Raw genomic sequence first — 18,719 nt, 5'->3', positions numbered from 1 at the left:
AATCAATGCCATATCAATGCACAAGTGTTTCAATATCTGAAATAATATGCGCATGTAATTAAATTAACTGAAGCCCGCAGTCGAGAGAAATAAGGATAAGTTTTATCGATTTTTCGACAATTATTTTTTAATGTAATAATACTTTTCCGTATATAACATTTAGTCATTAACATTTTTGTTAAAGCATTGTAAGATATTATGTTGTAAGTTCTTGTTGATATCTGTTTGTCTTGTAATATTTTTGCTGTACCGAAGTTAAATTTGTTGCATTTGCTTGTATGAACTCGGAACTTGTGCTGAAAAACTCTACATTTTTGTGATGTGTATGTTTTTTTAATGTAATTTTAGTATCTGTAAGTATTGTGGCAGTGCAATTCTTTATTGTAAAATAAATCGACATTCTCCAATTAAATGCTTTCTTTTTTTCTCATGAATTTCTGCGATTTAAGAACCAATGTATTTGTGTGTTGAGTAATTTACTCATTAATTATTTAGCGAAGATATATGGACTATAAAAGGGTATAAAATACACATATATTTAATGTTAAATGCTCTACTTTACTTAACTCACTTTGCTCTATATCAAAAACAAATAATATAAAAGAAAAACTCATACTATGTATATACTACTATAGTAGGTGACATAATAATTATAATTTTGGAATATTATATTCTTTATGTTTGTCTTCAAACATAAAGAATATAATATTCCAAAATAACGTTCTTACGTTAAGTAAAAAATAAAAATGTGCTAATCCCGACTATGGGATCTTTCATCTATAACTGTGGTAGACTAGGAAGTACCGAGCTGATGAGAAAATCTGTACAATTATTTACATGAAAAATAGAAAAACAGAGTCTTTAATAACATTAAAATGTAGTGCAAGTACACATACGGTATTAGTAGATAATAAATGTAATATGGGTGTGTTTGAAATTAGCTCGATCACCACTTTGCTATTTCAGCTTCTTGTTGCTCTATATTACCTCTATCAATAAACGAATAATTATTTATTTACAACTAGTGGTCCGCCCCGGCTTCGCCCGTGGTGAATATTTAGTATCCTATGTCCTTCTCCTGGCTCTAAACTACCTCCCTGCCAATTTTCAGCTAAATCGGTTCAGCCGTTCTTGAGTTATAAGTGGAGTAACTAAGACGACTTTCTTTTATATATATAGATTACACATATTATAGTGGATATTGTGTATATAAATATTATATATTATGTTGTATTCTATGGGTATGTGGGTAAAATGGATGATGAAAGTAAGACAGGAATAATCAATCCATTTACGCCTACGGAGGGTGCGTGACAAGAATGAGCTTCAGAAAAACACATACCTATTAATATTACCTACATAGTACTCCTTATCAATATCGTACGTAGAGTTATTTGTATCCTCATATATAAACGTTCAATATCTTCGCGTGAATAAGGCACGTATCGCAATGTGCTGAACAAGCATTCTTTTCTCCGTGAATACCTCGAACAAAATTAACTTAAATAGTCTCAATCACCTACCGTAGTATCAGTAGATATGTAACTGTGATGAAGTGATTAGTTTAAGGGAAGAAATTTGGAAAAACGTAAGTTAATATTTTGTTATAAAATTATAGCGACAGTGTTTATTTTTTGTGATATATTTGATAAATAAAAAAATCACTCTCTAATTTTAAAATTGTACCTAGTTAATACCTATATTAAATCAATTGAAGGCACTGCCCTTTTAATTAAATATATTAAAGGTAGTAAACGTTTAATTAAATCCTTTAATTTGCAGGACAAGAAAAATCATACAGATTAATTTAACATTAGGAGAGGGTATTTTTATTTTTGCATAACATATTTTTATTATAACTTTTGTGATTACATATCTATAACCGTAGATAGTAGGAGCAATAACACTTTATACCCGTTCGTTTATTATTGCCTATACATTGGTCTTTATAAAGTCATCAGATCACAATGCAAGGAATCCGGCGGTTGGCGACGGTGGCCGCGTGTTTGTGGTTAGTTGCCGCGATCGACGCCAGGCGCAAACTTAAGCGTGACCAGCACGAGAGCTTGAAGACTATAGATGTTTTTGACTTCGATGATGACGATAGTGAGGTACGGGTTTAGTTCCTTAACTTTACCTTCACTGTTTGTCATAATCCCTATAAATATCTATATATAAATTAATTTAAATGTGGAAGAGTTTTTTTGTCTATTTTTTCAATAGTTGGTAACCCGATATCAAATATTATAACTACCTACCTAATTTTGCTAACTGTTCAATTACATGTTAGGAAAGAAAATACGTTGATGCTATAAGTATTTTAAGGAAGGGACACAAGGCACAATTAGAGGAAGGGGTTAATGGACATTGTAAGTGTAGGTAAAAATTAAGCTTACTTGCTGAGATGGTAAGTAGCTGTGAAATCAAACGTGAACTCTGATAAATTGTCACAACTTCAAAAAATAGAGTTATGGTCTAACTACATATAGATGTAAAGAATATTTTCTAGTTACCTTCATGGTTTACAGTTGGAGCCATGTCAATGCGGGGTGTTCATGTCGCAACAAATGGGCTTCAAAGATGGTCGTCGGACGAAGCCTCGTGGTCCGCCACAGGGAGAGCCCGTGGTCACATATGACACAGAAGGTCCGATCCTACCATGTGGTTCCAGCGGCTTCAAACAATGCATTTCTAAATGCCTAGATGTGGTATGTCAAGAATGAAATTGTCTTTTTGTTTACTAATGAATGTAACTACTTCTTTAAGTAAAAAAAAAATAACTAGATATAAGTCATGATTAAGTAATGTTCGATTTATATTAAATTAAGTTATCCACATAATTGGCTGATCTTCACTAAGCCCAATCTAATTCGCGATCTCAAATCGAGACCAATTTAAAAACCTCATTGTGAAAGGGGCTTAAAATAAGACATCGGCCCTCTGCCTCAATCTATCATTTTAATATTTGTAAATAGCATGTTGAAATTTGTAATTTATTATGTCTCCGTTTCGATATAAATTATGTATTTTTATTTATTTATTTATCGTTTTATATTACAACAAACAACACACACACACAACAAAAAATATTACAGGCGTATACAACACTGACTTGGTATTATAACAGTCCTTTCAAAATCAATTCTAGTGGACATTTTGTCGCGTATACTTACGAAAGTTTATAACTATACAAACATAAATTGCAAATTTACTGGCTCCACGGGGTTGGTAATAAACGTTCAATGATTTTGTTTGCATACTTCATGTGTTTAGAAAGTGACTGACGGACAATAAAATATGTAAACGTCGTAAACATTGACGCACTTCCTTCAAAGATTTCCATTTCAATTAGTCTTAATGTTGCTGCAATTACTCCGAGATACCGCTTTCCTAAGTATTAGCTGCAGGAGACACTATTCAATAATAACACCATGTTTTATAGCATTCGCCGTGCCATACTTACAACAAGGGTGTTACTTGCTATATATATGCAGACGATTTATCATATTTATCGTTGTAATGAAAATTTAACACATTCTTTCAAGTATCTAATGTTTGAGTTCGACCATTTTGTTTATTGTAGTAGAAGCAAATATTCAACTTTAGATTCATTTCGCAAATGTATATTGTATGTATATCTACAGTAAGAGAAAGGACAAAGTTGTATTCACAGACTTTTTGAAAATGTTATATAATTATTCGAGCAATTAGTTTCCGCATGAACACTTAGTTAAAAATCAATTTCAAATTGAAAGAACTCATTTGACTAGATGTAAGTCACAATTCCCGTTCTACAATAAATCTAATTTTTCGCTTAATAGCCAGATTTTGTTCAATTAAAAAGGCATGGGTGCCTTTTTAATTGAACAAAATTAAGAACAACATTAAATATTTAGAAGCAGTGTTAAATTTGTTTATGTAGTGCATTATGAAAATGTGATAATACTTTTGGTCTAATACAATTTGTTTCATAACTCTACATATTGAAATTCTTTGTTAAAATTGATATTTATCTATTGTATTATATTTGAAAAGCATAGGCATTAAAATTATAAAAAAGTCCAACAGTTTGTGACCGATAAAACGTTTTTTGTAGATTTTGAAATATTTGCCGCGTGCCGGCCCAGTGATCTGTGGCGCGGTAGAGCGCGACGTGCACCGCGAGAGGGCGTTCCTTTTCATCCGAAACTGCGGCGGCGACTGGAGTCCAACCAATTTCTCTGCTGGCAAGGAGTTCTGCTGTACTGACGGGCAACACCACAAATGCTAAATACAAATACAACACATTACACAACAATACTAGTAACTAGCTACCCTGCAGACTCCTATAATACATATAATCTATACTTCTATACTAATATTATAAAGAGGAAAGGTTTGTATGTATGTATGTATGTATGGTTTTCACGCATAAACTACTGGACCGATTTTGATGAAATTTGAAGCCGGGGCGGACCGCTAGTCTATACTAAAGACTCTACTCTACTAAAGACTCCTAATAGATATAGCTTTCGCTGTGTTTCAGCGACCATAAAATGTAAAGAATAACTGTCTAAACCTTTGACATCGTTTTAATAAAGGATTCTTATTAGAAAATCCAATTAGATTTTGAATAATGACATAACGTTAATACTAAAGCTGATAAGTACTTTTACCTCAATAAAATATAATTAAAGTAGTAAACTTAGATGCAATTAGTAATTACTTAGTAAAATAGTGTACAATACGGGGTTTATTGTTCTAAGAGTTTACATCACATTGTATTTATTAAGATAATAAAAATGCATTTTAACATACAATAAATAAGCTTCTTATTTTATTTTAAGAAAACCAAAAATAACAGGAAACATAATAATGATTTATTTAATTTTTGGTAGCAGTTTTCGACCATAAAATTACTTTTATACAGTGATTATTGTCTGAATTTGTGTCGGTGAAAACAAAAATAGCGCATGTTGTTTTAATTAATTTTCCATCCATTCCATTTTCATCCATATGTTATATTGTCTACGATTACATCTTGTCCAAAGACTTATTCGAAATAAATACTTGACTTCATAAAACTTCCTATAAATAAAAAGCAAGACTGTATTCATACAATGGTCATTACGTTTTTAAATTAACATACAGCTAATAACAAGGATCCTGTGTAGGATACAAATAGCTTGCATTGTTCTACCCAGACGAGACGGATAGGGCAGTGTATGTCGTAAATAGAAAAATAAGTCAATCAATTTGGCCTAGTTTTAGTCTGCGGGAGTTTATGTTGCATGTTGTTGCGATGCGGGTGTCGAGCATCCCTATTAGTATGATTAAATTATGTTTTACTCCGAGTACCTACATGATCGTAATGTATGGATATGAATAATTATTCGTGTTTTTTATGAACGGAATCGAGATATCGTTATGTAAATGATTAACTTGATGAAGTGATTGCAGTTATTATGTTATCGATACTATGTACATCTTCACTTTTTTTTTGTTTTGGCACTGTGGGAAAAATAATTTCTAGGTTTTGAAGATTATTTTTCCATATTGATGCATAATTTCTAAGTAATAATCTATTTATTTTACACCACTTGTGTAAATATCAGTTACCTACCACATAAGGTACGTATAACGTAATACGTATATTTTAATTAGAGGTGCAAAGTGTAGAAACCTACGGTATAATAATTATTACGTTGAGAAAACCTCAATAATAATGGAAGGAAAGACTGATTTCTTGATTATCTAATAACATTTCTGAGAATAATAGTTAACGACGGATTTTTGTAGGTATAAACAGCTCCACGTGAATGCTGAGTTATCTGCAAAAGTTATCATTTACGCACGACAAACATATCAAAGAAGTCGTCCTATATATCGCAAGGAGCGCCTTATCCGGCGACCCGTTCGATGGTGTCAATGGAGTTTCCTTATCAAGGGCTAGTAAAGTAGTTGTGGCTAGGGCCTAGGCGCGGGGCGCGGGGTGCGGCGCGCGGGCGGCGTGACCCCGATCGCGCAGGGTGAACAACCCCGCCACGTGCCACTTTCTAAAAAGAAACGAGTGAGCGTCGCTTGCGCATCCTTCCATGGACAGCTGGATCTCTGGCGGTCTAGCGATCCCACAGATCACAGAAGATCTCTATGAGCGATCCTCTATGGATTTGTACCTTTTGAAATTACCATGGTAACCCGCTTTTAGATACGGGCTACGGCTATGTTGGTATGTACGGGTATGTTGGCGCAATGCCGATTGATGAAATAAGTTTGCATTAAATGGCTATAAGCAAACCAAGATAAAACAAAAAGAAAAAATGAATAACAGAAGAACAAACGTTACGATGCATCTATGAACTAAGTAGGTATTTTATGACAAAATAAATGACAACTTAGGACACGAAGTAACTCTTCCTTTTTCCTAAATGAACATGACCACGTGGTTTTCAATAATTTAATCAATTAGGTACCTAACGTTTTAAAGTAAGAATAAGTTAGCTACATAATAAAATATGCAGTATGCAGTAAATAATTGTTATGACTTGTACGCAGAAGCGTAGCGTGCCTTGGCGGGGCCCCGTATAAAAATTTGTTTGGGGGCCCTTAGGAAGGGTAAAGATTTCTCACAAAAGAAAAAAAATGTTTGCATAAAATTAAAATTTAAATGAAATATTTGTTCATCATAATTATCTATCTGTCACTTATTCCAAAATGTTTACAAACAATTCAAATTAAATATACACGCAGGAGGCCAGAAAACTGTTTTTTTTTACTTTCATCATTTCTGAAAAAAAAAATTTTTTTGGGAAGTTTTTAGTAATTTTAACTTACGCACGTTGGGGGCCCCCTTGGTGCGGGGGCCCCGTATAATTGATACTGCAGATACGGCGGTAGCTACGCGCCTGCTTGTACGTGTTGTGACTAATTGATGGAAATGAGTGTTGTAAAGTTTTATGTCGATTTTTAGTTTCTTATTCGCGCTCCTGATTCATAATCATACCTAATTTATTGGAGGGCCTAAACGCTTTTCTTTATGGAGGAACTAGTTAAAAAAAATAATTTCATGATATAAACTCTAAGATACTCAATTACAGTACAAATGAGACTTCTTTTTTGGACTTATTATTATTTTACCTCAAACCGTTTCCATTAAAATCAAATTATTACCAACAGTTATTCAAATATGATTAGCAAATCGTTCGATGAACGTGACAATGGTTTCGTATCACCGTTCCCCGAAACGGCTCGCTCGGCGCATGACCCCCGCGCGGGCGCAGCGGCCAAAGCACGTAATGTCGCGTTATTGTAATGCGTTGCGCAACTTACCCCTCCCTCCCCGGGTGGACCTCGCGAGCACTGCCCTCGAGGGAACAGCATCAGATCCCTTGAAGGTTATTTGAACTGAGAAAAAATTATAAGAAATCTGACTATGCTCATTGAAAATAATTGTAATGGTTTGCCATACACGAGCTCTTGTTACGCTTGGTATAATGTTTATTAACTAGTATAAGAGAACGTGCAAAGTCTAAGTCTTTTTGCATATAAAGGTTTACTACCCCAGGATAAAAATAGATATTTTTAGCTCCAATAAAAACCACCATATTATCTATTACATATATGTACATCTACAACCATTTCTCTTTTTGTCTGTATATAGGTATAAGTATATATTCAATATTTAATAACTTTAAGGCCTCGAATTTATTCATGTGTTATAACTTATAACCGTATTAGTGGTACTGTGGTAGACTAATAAGTTATATAGTCATAGCTTAACTGTATAATTTTAATCAATTAGGTAATAATTTAATAATTTCAGTATCTAGCGAAATAAAAATAATTAATTCAACGTTATGTTGAATTAATTATTTTTATTTTTAGTTTCTCTTCAGATTAATTCAAGTAGATTTTTGGTAGTAGCAAACTAGTAGCTAAAGTAAGTATAAGATTCTCGATGATATTTTTTAATGGAAGCACATATTCTGTAAAAACAGACACCATCAAAATCATCATGTCCAAAAATATAAGCCAGCGTGGTGGATGTCCTCAACCGTCATAGGAGACCTGTATCCCTGCAGCAGTGGGAATATGTAATAATATGGGATTTAATGATGATGATTTTCCCATAATTGTAAGGTACCGTACTGAGACAAATTTATATACTTACCAACGATCACAACTAAGTATCACAAGATATACCAATTGTAACCCAATGTCACAAGTTTTGATTACTTTGCCTGATAATAATTTGTAGAGCCAAAAACAGTTTATTTTAATATACATATAACTACCTCATTATTGAAACTTCATAACGTTAATTCCGAAGAATGCCATAACATTAGTGACATTACAATGTACAAGTATGATTGCAATTGCAATGTATGAATAGCTATGAAGCCATTGGGCGTTGACTATTTGACGACTGCGAGTTCGTAGGAAAACTATAAAATGCATACATGGATGTTTTCCAACGGAGCGCGGTTGGCGGGCGCGGGGCGCGGGCACAGTCGACACACTTTCTGAAGGGCTCTAAAACTCGGGCTTTGTGACCTTTACGAGCCATCTATTTGTGTACCTTTAATTTATCACAAAATGCTAAGATTTAAATATTTTTTACCAAGAAACTTTCTCCAACCTTTCTTGTTTATTCATGCAGGTTTGACGGATTTTTATTTGGCAAGTATTGTATACTTATTTCTATGATTGGAGTAGTATTGGCTTTCAAATTTTTAAATTTTTAGATAGATAAGATTCAGAGTTAACAAACTCGGAGGTAATGTCAAATGTGTTCCTATTGAATCATTGGCGATAATTTCACCCTGTCATTTCTTTCATCTTAATTCCAACATTCTTTTCACTCGGAAAATAAATGTGTATTATAATCTAATTCAAATGAAAACAATATATTGTGCTAATTTAGATTGATAGTCTATTACTAATAATGTAAGCTGACGGAGTTTGTCGGTTTGTTTAAACGCGCTAATCACAAAACTATGGGACTGATTTAATAATAAAATTATAATACATAAATTATAAAAAAGGAGTATATTATTATGAAATTATTAACTCAGTAATAAACTTTAAGTGGTTTAAAAATAACCCCAGAAAATTAAAGATGGTTGAACGTTTCTATTCTTACGCGTAGGTGGTTTTGTGCTGAGAAGGTTACATCTAATTTATGCTATTACAATATAACTGACATTTGTTTTTTTACGATTGAATAGGTTAAGGATGTTTTGAAATAAATTTCCTGTACTAAAATATAAGTGCATTTTACTTTTCATGCAACCGATTTCAATGCTACAAAGGTTTATTTTTACTTTTATGTTTGCTACACCTGCTGGCTGCTACAGAGATAGCTACGATTTGTTTACTGACTAACTTTGTCTTATTTCGCTCAAGTATGTGACTAAACCAGTAGTCAATATAAAATTTTTGTCTTAAAAATTTAAAATAAGTAACTATATGAATAAAAAATACTACATACAAACAGGGATATAGGGATGTAAAAGATTATTGAGAGGTTGCATGTATGCATGTTGGTTGAATCTGAATCCGAATAGGTACATTAAAAAAATGTATCATAAAACCTTCAAGTAGATACCTATACCTGTAAGGTGGTAAAAAAATCTTTGTCGAATTTATTGTTTTTCAGTTTATTAAACTACATCTACAAAAATTAAAAACTTTCCACTTTTCAACCAATATGTCGATGGAGGTATAGGAAAAAGGCAGAAACAATAAATGTTTCATTTTAGTCAAAGAATGTGTTTCTTTCTTTCAGGACACCTACAATTTTCGCAAACCCGTGAACAAACACACTTCCGAATTGTTTACGATGTGTGCTTTAGCACAATGATTATTAACTTAGTTGTCTTGTTTGTTAAATTATGCCTAAGCATAATTCGTTGCTTTTCTATAAAAATATTGTACCAGCGGATATTTTCAATGATGTACCTAACTATCTATCACTATGCAGTTCTGAAAAAGTACACTTAGACAAAAAGAATTGTCTAAGTAATAGAATACGTAACTACATAATTATTTTGTTGAACACTGTGTTTTATTAACATAAGCTCATAAAGGATGTAGGAAATAGAATAACGGTGACTTCTAGCATGTCGCAAGAAGTACATACTCAATATCTTAAACCGTTCCCCGAGCAAGCAACAATGTGTCATTAAAACATAACCAGTTTGTGTGATCTACGCTACCTCCTTCGTCGTTGGATCCATTGAATACAAAAGGGGAGATATACGCGGATACAAGGGGTCTCGTTGCTTGGGTGGTATCAATGATTGTCGATATCACTACGTTGTCGTCGGTAACTCTACCGTTCACAACTTTTTGCGACCGCTAGTGGAAACTACACCGACAGTGGGGTGAATTGAGGCCGCCTCCGCCTGTGCTTCAACAGATACGAACTAAATTAATACACCAATCTGGAATTTAACATTACTGAAGCTATTTTTTAAACAATTATATTCGTAAAAATCAATAAACTTCCTGGTATGTTAGCTCCTCTTTCATTTTTAAAGGCGCCAGGTCATCGACTCCAAAAATAAGGTAAAAATTTTCGAAAGCTATTGCCGGACGTAATTATTAAGATCGTTTTCGAACTAGCATCAATGCTAGACTCAATTTAGAAAAGCAAAGAGAAAAAATCTGCCAGTGTATAAATAGTAATAATTTAAAATGCAAGCGCTGGCTGGCTCGATCGACTATTTCGGTTAGACTGAGCTTCATTAACATTTCATCTAAAAGGAACGTGTAAACTCAAAATAGACATCGGATACAATTTTATATCGATATTGAACTTGACTCTCGAATGATAATAGGCAAAACACGTTTTTGACTTCCTCAAAGTATAGTCATCGAGGGTACTGGCCGTGCGGCGTAAACACGGAATGCACCAGTGGTTGCGCAATCGCCAGCAGAGTTCAAACGTGTTACACGAGGGGGACATAAAAAGAAATATTTTATTGCTGAGCCACATCACACAGTTCAGCGGGAGATAAGCATGGAGTGGGCGAGAGTAGTTCACCCCAATCGCCTCTTGAGAAACACTCGGAATCCGATGGAAATCATATACTTATTGTGCTTTAAGCCCAACTTGGCCATCTTATAAAGCTTCTAATTTGATAATACCCAAACCGGATTTTTCATTCACTAGTTTATCTGAGAAACGTACAGTTTAACATGCTCTGATTCATAATTAACGAAATAATGTACATATCATCGTTTCGCATCATTTGCATAATTTAAATTACTTAGTTAAATTATTCAAAGTCAAGAACGTCATTAAACAACTAGGTAATAAATAACTAATTGGACTTAGAAAATTTAGTAAACTAGGCTGAGATTTTGATGTATTCATAATTAATTATGATCAAATAAGGATTTATATCTATAAAAAAAACTAAGTTAAATGAATGAATTCCTTTGAAGATTTTTCTTGATGTAACCGTTATCTGAACATTGCTAGGAGTCATAGCTAGAAAAAATGTTTGATGAGAATTGATCTCACGCTTGTAATTGTAAAGAAAGCGTGAAAGTATTGTGCAGTAAATTAAAAATAGATCACGGTGTAAATTATATTTTTTAAGAAAAGCAAGCTTTCTCTGTGGCGAAGAAAAAAAAGAGCTTTAATCTAATGAATATCATGTTATTAAAATTATATAAAACTCTTTGAGTGGTCTTTTGACATTACACATAAGTATCGATGTTTACTTAATTAATTCCCAAAGTAAGCTATGCTCAATTTTATTACTTTTTGATGTAAAAAATAAAATAATAGAAGCTCGCACAACAGAATTTTCCTGCGTCTATTTTAATTATTCTTCTAATTTTATATTAGCAGGTAGACGAAAGAATCACAGAAAGGCAGCTAAAATAAACTTAGATCAATACGGTAAAACGGGACATTCATTCATATTTAGTAGGTACATATTAGTATATGTAGGTACATGAGAAATGAGAATGAGGTAAGATATTACCTACTCACAATATATTGTACCTAATTTAAGTAATTTATATAAAATCATTTGTTTAGTACCTATATATTTACATTGATACGTAACACAATATAAACTCGAAATATGAGAATAGTATATTATTATTTCACAAAAGGGCTTGTATAAGTTAGCACCTGAATTTACTCTCTTAATTTTTCTTAAGGAATAAAAATAAAACCAAGTAGTACATAATAATATAATATGTATGCTTTACTGTATTTTCTTGTACTCTGAACTTGCTCTGAACACTATATAAATAGTTGCGAATCTACCCAACTCACTTAGGATTTGCGAAGGTCATTAGACGCCCACACACGGTTCTACAAGATGTCAAGCTACTTCAAATACAAGTATCTCGTCACAACAAAGCCTTTTAACTTGTAAAATGTTTGAGAAAAAATTAAACCGAACTGAAATAAAATTTGTTGTTCAAATGTTAAATTTGTTGCCAGTCTCAATAGTTTATAAATTTATACAGTCTCAATAATTCAACTTATGCTAACTTAAGGTTAACTTAAGTAAATTATTTGAAGCACAAAAAATATCACACAACACTAATTACCTACTTACTTGTATGCACGAGTAAGTAATTTACCTACTGAATGATTCCATATAAACATTATCTTGTGTGCATGTTGTGTTATAAAGTAAAGGTCAATATCATGGGTAAAATCATCAGTTGTAAGAATAATAAAATAGACTAATTAAATAAATTAAATAAATGTTATCGAGACTGAAATACAGCATGGTCTATCCATTTCAGTTTTTATTCAGTGGTGAAAACCATGAAAATATAAGTTATTTATTTTAAACTACCTAAGTATGTACCTACATTATATTTGTAACTTAACTAACTAACCAAAGTCGTAATTGCGCCTTTTATGAATTTTCTTTGTAGTTTCAAATTTCAATAAATTAGAATGTTCGTGAGGTTTCCAATATTAAACAATTCTGCAATACCAATGAACAAGAAATGTAATTAAATCGGACTACACAGTTTTGAACTATAAATGCTTCAGCCTTCAACTGTATTTGATCAATATGTCAGATACAGACGATACAGTGGATGTAGATGAGATGTATATATCCCATTTCAGTCTATTGAATATTCAGGATATTTACCTGTGGGTATTCGTCACTTATCACAAGTTCGTACCTACTCGTTATTTTCCTAGTTGCCGTTATTTTATTATTTGACTTATAATTTTTTATTTTTTTATAAGATATATATAAATAAACATAGGCATAGCGGGGGGTGACTTTGTTTTATATAACGTTCATAATTTAATTAAACACAACCAGTTAAAGGTACTCTGTTTAAATGAAAAAAAATGAGAATTTACAAAATGAATTAATGATTAATGAAGCCCACTCAATATTTTGTACAGTTATGAAATGCAGGATCATAAAAAGTTCTACAGTTAGCAAAACGCATACTTCGTTCAGCAGAATATGTGCCTTTGCAAGCTAAAATTAAGAATTTCATGTAAAAAGCAACAAAATTCGATTTGGGTCATCCGCCGCACACTCAGCGAACTTGTTAAAACAACCTACTTTACAAATTGTGAATCACTGTGACAGGCGATGCGAGAATCAATATCGGCAATATCACATCACATATTGTATAGCCAATGCCCAATATAGCCTCCTATGTGAAAGTTTAATTTGATATATGTAGAGGCGTGTCGGGCACAAATTTTGATTTATAGCAGTTATAGATAGGCTTTTGAAAATCAACATAGAAATGTATACAGTTATATCTTTCTATTAGGGTTCCACAGAGCACGCAATGTTAAATTCAACATTTTGCGATATCTGTTGAGAATGTTTTCGCGAGAAATTAGATAGTTGGTACAGGTACATTACAGACCCTCTAACGCTGCAGCTTCTAAGAATTCAGGCAATTATAATATCAATTTAACACGTTTGAGCTTGTAATACGACAAATTTATGATATTATTTATCTATTATTTAAAATAAGTAAACGCCAATAATTTCAGCTAGGATAGCTGTATTATATTTCTGAAAAGATATCCACCCGCGGCTTTGCACGCATAGCCAAAGAAAAACTTGCATAGTTCCCGTTCCCGTGGGATATCGGGGATAAAATTATCTAGGTACTATCCTATGTCCTTTCTTAGGTCTCAAGCTATCTCTATAGGAAGAGACAGACAGTGTTATTTTCGCATTTATAATATTAGTTTTATTTGTTCAATTTTATTACCCACCAGAAATCTACAAATTGCTTACCGTATGAAATATTAGAAAAACATAATATACCTAGAAAATATTATTAAAGTAAACAAAATCAATGCAGTCTGAAATTTTTCATAATACTCACTTATAAATATCACAAGAGTTTCAAAATTATCGGGTATTTTCCGATAGGTTCGTTGCAAACAAATGAAGGAGTCAAGTCCTTCAGGTTTAAAAATTACGAGCGCGAAGCGCGAGTGATTTTTCCTGAAAAACTTGACGACTTTATTTGTTTGCAGGGAACCTTGAGGGAAATGCCAGATAATTTTGAAGCTCGTGTGGTATTCGGGGGATTATTTTTCCGTCCCAAATGTCGGCCAATAATTTCACAATTGAATTCAACCTGTCAGTTTGACGTCAACTACCAGAGAAAATTTTCAAAAAATTATCAGTATAATACCATGTAGGTTATACCACGTGACGTCAAATGGTGCAATTCTATTGGTCGATCACTAAGTAGTATTATGAAAAATTTCAGACTTCATATTCATAGAGAGTTGATGTTAATCAATATTAATTATAGCGCAACGTGGAGCAAGTATAAACATCTCTGTGTAGTTTACAATATGCGAGCGTCCTAGAACGACTAATTGCCGTATATTAACAAGACGATGTCCTCAATACCAAGCCTGGTCGTCGCCTCGCGCCACCCCTAAGGATGCTCATTTCCTTGTAGCTGATTACGGCTCTCGGACTAAAAAAGTACAATCATAGTGCTCTCCGGCGCGGAACGCACTGTCCTCATTTGAATACAAACGCACGCGCACTGCGCACACACCCTTAACTGAACACAGCAATCACTCATTCACGGGAAGACCGACTCTAAAGCTAGGCGTGAGTAAGTTCAAATTACGGCAGCACAAAGAAATACGTGCCCTCTTTTCAAAGTCAAAAGAAGAGGGATTCTCGTAGGCTAGAAAGGGAAGGCACTATACTCGAGGAGGATGGTGGACGTTAAGGGCATTCACCCCGTACCCCGTGGGTTGCGACTAGAGGAGCAACAAATGATGTACAAGCACATAGATGCCTTTCTCTATTTAGGTGCGCACGAGTTTCGAAATAGTGGCCGTGGAACTTTTTGTTGGGAGGTGGATCCTGTTTGGGTTGCGTCACCGCGTGGCGATAAGTTCGGCTATTGCCGCCTTGAGAATGTCTACGTACAGGTGTGTGCTTGGTGCCTTCAACCTTTTAGAATGACCACCTCAGTGACTTTATGGTTACGAACACATTTAACATTTATTAAACGATCCTCGCTTTGTGTTTCATGTTTCCTGTACATTTCAAATTCACGAAGATATACAAAGCATTGCTTTTAAGACTAATATTAAACCTTTAAATAATAATTAAGTCATTTGTTTGTGGTTTTGAATATTATTCAAATATGACTAGGTATAATATTATTACGAAGAGTCGAAGACCAAAGCGCTAAACCACAAACCGTATTTTATGGCGGGAAGACACGATGATGTTATAATTTGTTTGAATAACAGGAAATTATTGCCTCGAAATAGTTTATGTTCCTTTTACCTAATAAACAAAGTATAATGAAATTGTTTAAGAGATTAGAAATCATACTTATATTGTACCTTAAAAATAAATGCCACGTGTAAATATGGTGGTTTAAATCACTTGCAAAATATTGTCCTATATTTATTCATTGAATGAATAAATTAAATTAAAAATGACAAAATACCTTGATTCTCTGAAAAATATTTACATATCCATTATATTATCATAATATATGTCATCCAAGCCCTAATTAAGTAAGAATGACTGCATAGAAGATACAATAATATATTAATTAATAACCCTACTTATCAGATTTTCTGAAATATGTAATAATTGCGTTTTAATAAAAATTTCCGAGAGTGCAGTTACTTTCGTTCGATGCAGCTGCTTCTTCTGGTACCTAAGATTGGATCCGACCAGATATTTACAGATAAACACCTAAGAATCAATAATAATATATTCGCATTATTAACAAATATCATCCAAAACCAGGTCATATCAGGTCAAAAATAACGAAACTAGATTTGTCGTCAAATCGTTAGACTCTAGGATGTAAGTAGGCGTAAAATTGGAAGCCTATCACTGATAGGCTATCAGTGTTGTAAAGGTTCTATTTTGGAAAATCTTTCAAGCAACTTCATCTATTAATTCCTAAATCACTATTTTACCGCCGATCCACTAAATTCCGACTGGGATAGGGGAAATAGGAAAATTGTAGAGTTCCCTCATCTTGTTTGTTTATTACTTAGTTTCATTTTATCTGTGTCTGTCCAGCGGCATACGCATTTACTGCACTTCAAACTATGAAAATATGTAAGCGTTCTACTCCTAAGTTCTCAGGCGATTTTTTTTATTAATATTTAGCACAATGCATACTATAAAAACCTTAATTAAATTTAGAAAATAAAACAAAAGCTCTCCTAGTTAATTGATACTAAAATATAACAAAATTAAGAAAAAAGCAAGGTCACATTTTATGCACTTTAATTATTTATTTCGTCATTCATATTCGATTACAACGCAAATTAATTAAACTACATGCTTATAAATTAATGGAATCAATTTGCCTCCCTCCCAGGGCTATATTTAAATCAAAAGGATGCTACAACAAGCCAGACCTAATTGGCTTTTCATGTTGGTAGTTTTCCAATGGGTATATCGATCGGCGTAGATAAATTTATAACGGGTGGAAAACGATGTCCTGGGTAGGGTGGTGCCTCCCCGATACATAGTCGATAACACCCGCATGTAGCTGGAACCAATTTAAAGGGGGTGGTGCGCTGAATAGATCATATTATCGGATATGCTTAATGTCAACTGACGTAATATGTTCCATCATATAATCCATTATAATGCAGGCGCAGTATGATTTAACATACCTAAGTAATGAGATTATATCAAACGTGTAATGCTATATTCTGACATAAATGGAGTGAACAGGCTTTTACAGGTGTTGCAGTTGGTATGAAGTTTGCGGAATTGTGTATTAAAAAAATAATCAGATCTTTCTGTTTGACCTTTTTTATAAACAAAGGAAGTCACAGAACCTTATAAATTATGATGTAGAGCCAGTACCGGAATCTATTTATTTGATTTATGGAAGTTAGATTTTTATTACAATGAATTTATGATTAGTCAATTGTTATGACCACTAGTTAGATGCCAAAAATTATTGTATAGTGCTCATACCACCCACTATTATCTATATAATATCTATCACCGATAAATCCAGTGCGTTTTACCCGCATTATTCCGAGTTCAATTTAAGCAGACAAAGCTCACAAACATTGAGTGAGGAGAATGAAAAATAAAAAAGTACTGTCCGGTCATCCCCATCTGAATGTCGGCAAAAAGGACAAAAAGCACCACCCGAAGCTCCCGAACAAGCTTTGCCCTCTTCCCTCTCGGCTCGTGGGAGATTTTCAAGATTGCCTTTTTTATTTCTGGCCCCACGCGTAATTAGGGGTGCCGTGCCGCACCCTAGAATGAGTAAAAGCAATTTCAATATGTATTTATAGCTTTACACTGCATTTATAAAATAAAAACCAGTCTAGTGCAAGCTTCCATGCAGGTGGATTTAGTTTTTAACCGACTTAAAAATAAAGATGAGGTTCTCAATTCGGTCGGTATATTGTTTTAAATTACAATATACATATGTGTTTCTGTGGGTTTTTTTTATAATGATTTTATTTCATTTTGGACTACAATACATTTTGTCAGATCGAACACACTGCCTAGAGCTTTATTTAAATAAATAGATTTTCTTCGAAAAAAAGAATTAAATTCTGTGTAATAAGTAAGAACGTAGAGTAGACTTTAATTATAATACTATGCAAATAAGCACAGATACGTTCTTATTCATTTTCGCACGTGCACTTTGTTTATAAATAAAGTTTAGTACAATTTTCTTTGTATTGTGTTTTAGATGAAGTAAGGATTCAGATTTAATCTTTATAGGTATGTATATTATATTATATTTTATTTATACTTGCCATTCTCTGTGGGCATAAGACCGAAAAGAAAATATGAATGAACTCGCTCCCCATGTCGGTGTCGTCACGTGACATGCGACTCCATTTGTGACGCGAACATTAGGATATAGAACAACTAGAAGTGAATGATAATACATGGAAAATGTTACCTAGATCTCAGATTTATAGAATAAATGTACTGATATTAATGTTACAGATCATAAAACTGATTAAATATGAGTACCTATGAGTGAAATTCATATAAATTAAAGAATTCGTTTACAATAAAATAAGCCAGACCAAAACCAATTTTTTCTATTCTTTATAAATTTAAATTTATAAGCCAGACCAAACTCAAACAACGGTGATAATTTTTGAAATACGACGGTCATTTCAGTAAACAAAGCTTTCGTTTAAATTCACTTTATTAGACGACATCATAATATAATAGATTTCGATCTGTTATTATTACAGGTACTTCCATAAG

The 18,719-nt window shown here is 33.2% G+C and overlaps 1 protein-coding gene across 1 annotated transcript; it reads left to right on the top strand.

Annotated features, from left to right (window-relative positions):
* The first annotated feature begins 1,267 nt into the window (after window positions 1-1,267).
* Fcp3C (Follicle cell protein 3C) lies at window positions 1,268-4,275 on the top strand. The gene is made up of 4 exons (XM_090118544.1): window positions 1,268-1,588; window positions 1,955-2,111; window positions 2,529-2,708; window positions 4,097-4,275. Exons 2-4 carry the CDS (start codon window positions 1,968-1,970, stop codon window positions 4,268-4,270), a joined length of 498 nt encoding a protein of 165 aa, XP_089974670.1. The 5' UTR covers window positions 1,268-1,588; window positions 1,955-1,967; the 3' UTR covers window positions 4,271-4,275.
* Window positions 4,276-18,719: the final 14,444 nt, after the last annotated feature.

This window comes from Colias eurytheme, chromosome 3 (genome assembly GCF_061535395.1).
Source record: "Colias eurytheme isolate Ceu_HAF_F1 chromosome 3, ilColEury1 Martin Lab GWU primary, whole genome shotgun sequence".
Taxonomy (NCBI): domain Eukaryota; kingdom Metazoa; phylum Arthropoda; class Insecta; order Lepidoptera; family Pieridae; genus Colias; species Colias eurytheme.
This window is presented reverse-complemented; position numbering and strand designations above follow the sequence as displayed.

Excerpts from the sequence above, each read along its gene's own strand:
- Fcp3C (XM_090118544.1), top strand. The coding sequence starts at position 1,968 with ATGCAAGGAATCCGGCGGTTGGCGACGGTGGCCGCGTGTTTGTGGTTA. Across the intron at positions 2,112-2,528 it reads TCGATGATGACGATAGTGAG|TTGGAGCCATGTCAATGCGG; the intron begins GTACGGGTTTAG and ends CATGGTTTACAG. Across the intron at positions 2,709-4,096 it reads TTTCTAAATGCCTAGATGTG|ATTTTGAAATATTTGCCGCG; the intron begins GTATGTCAAGAA and ends CGTTTTTTGTAG.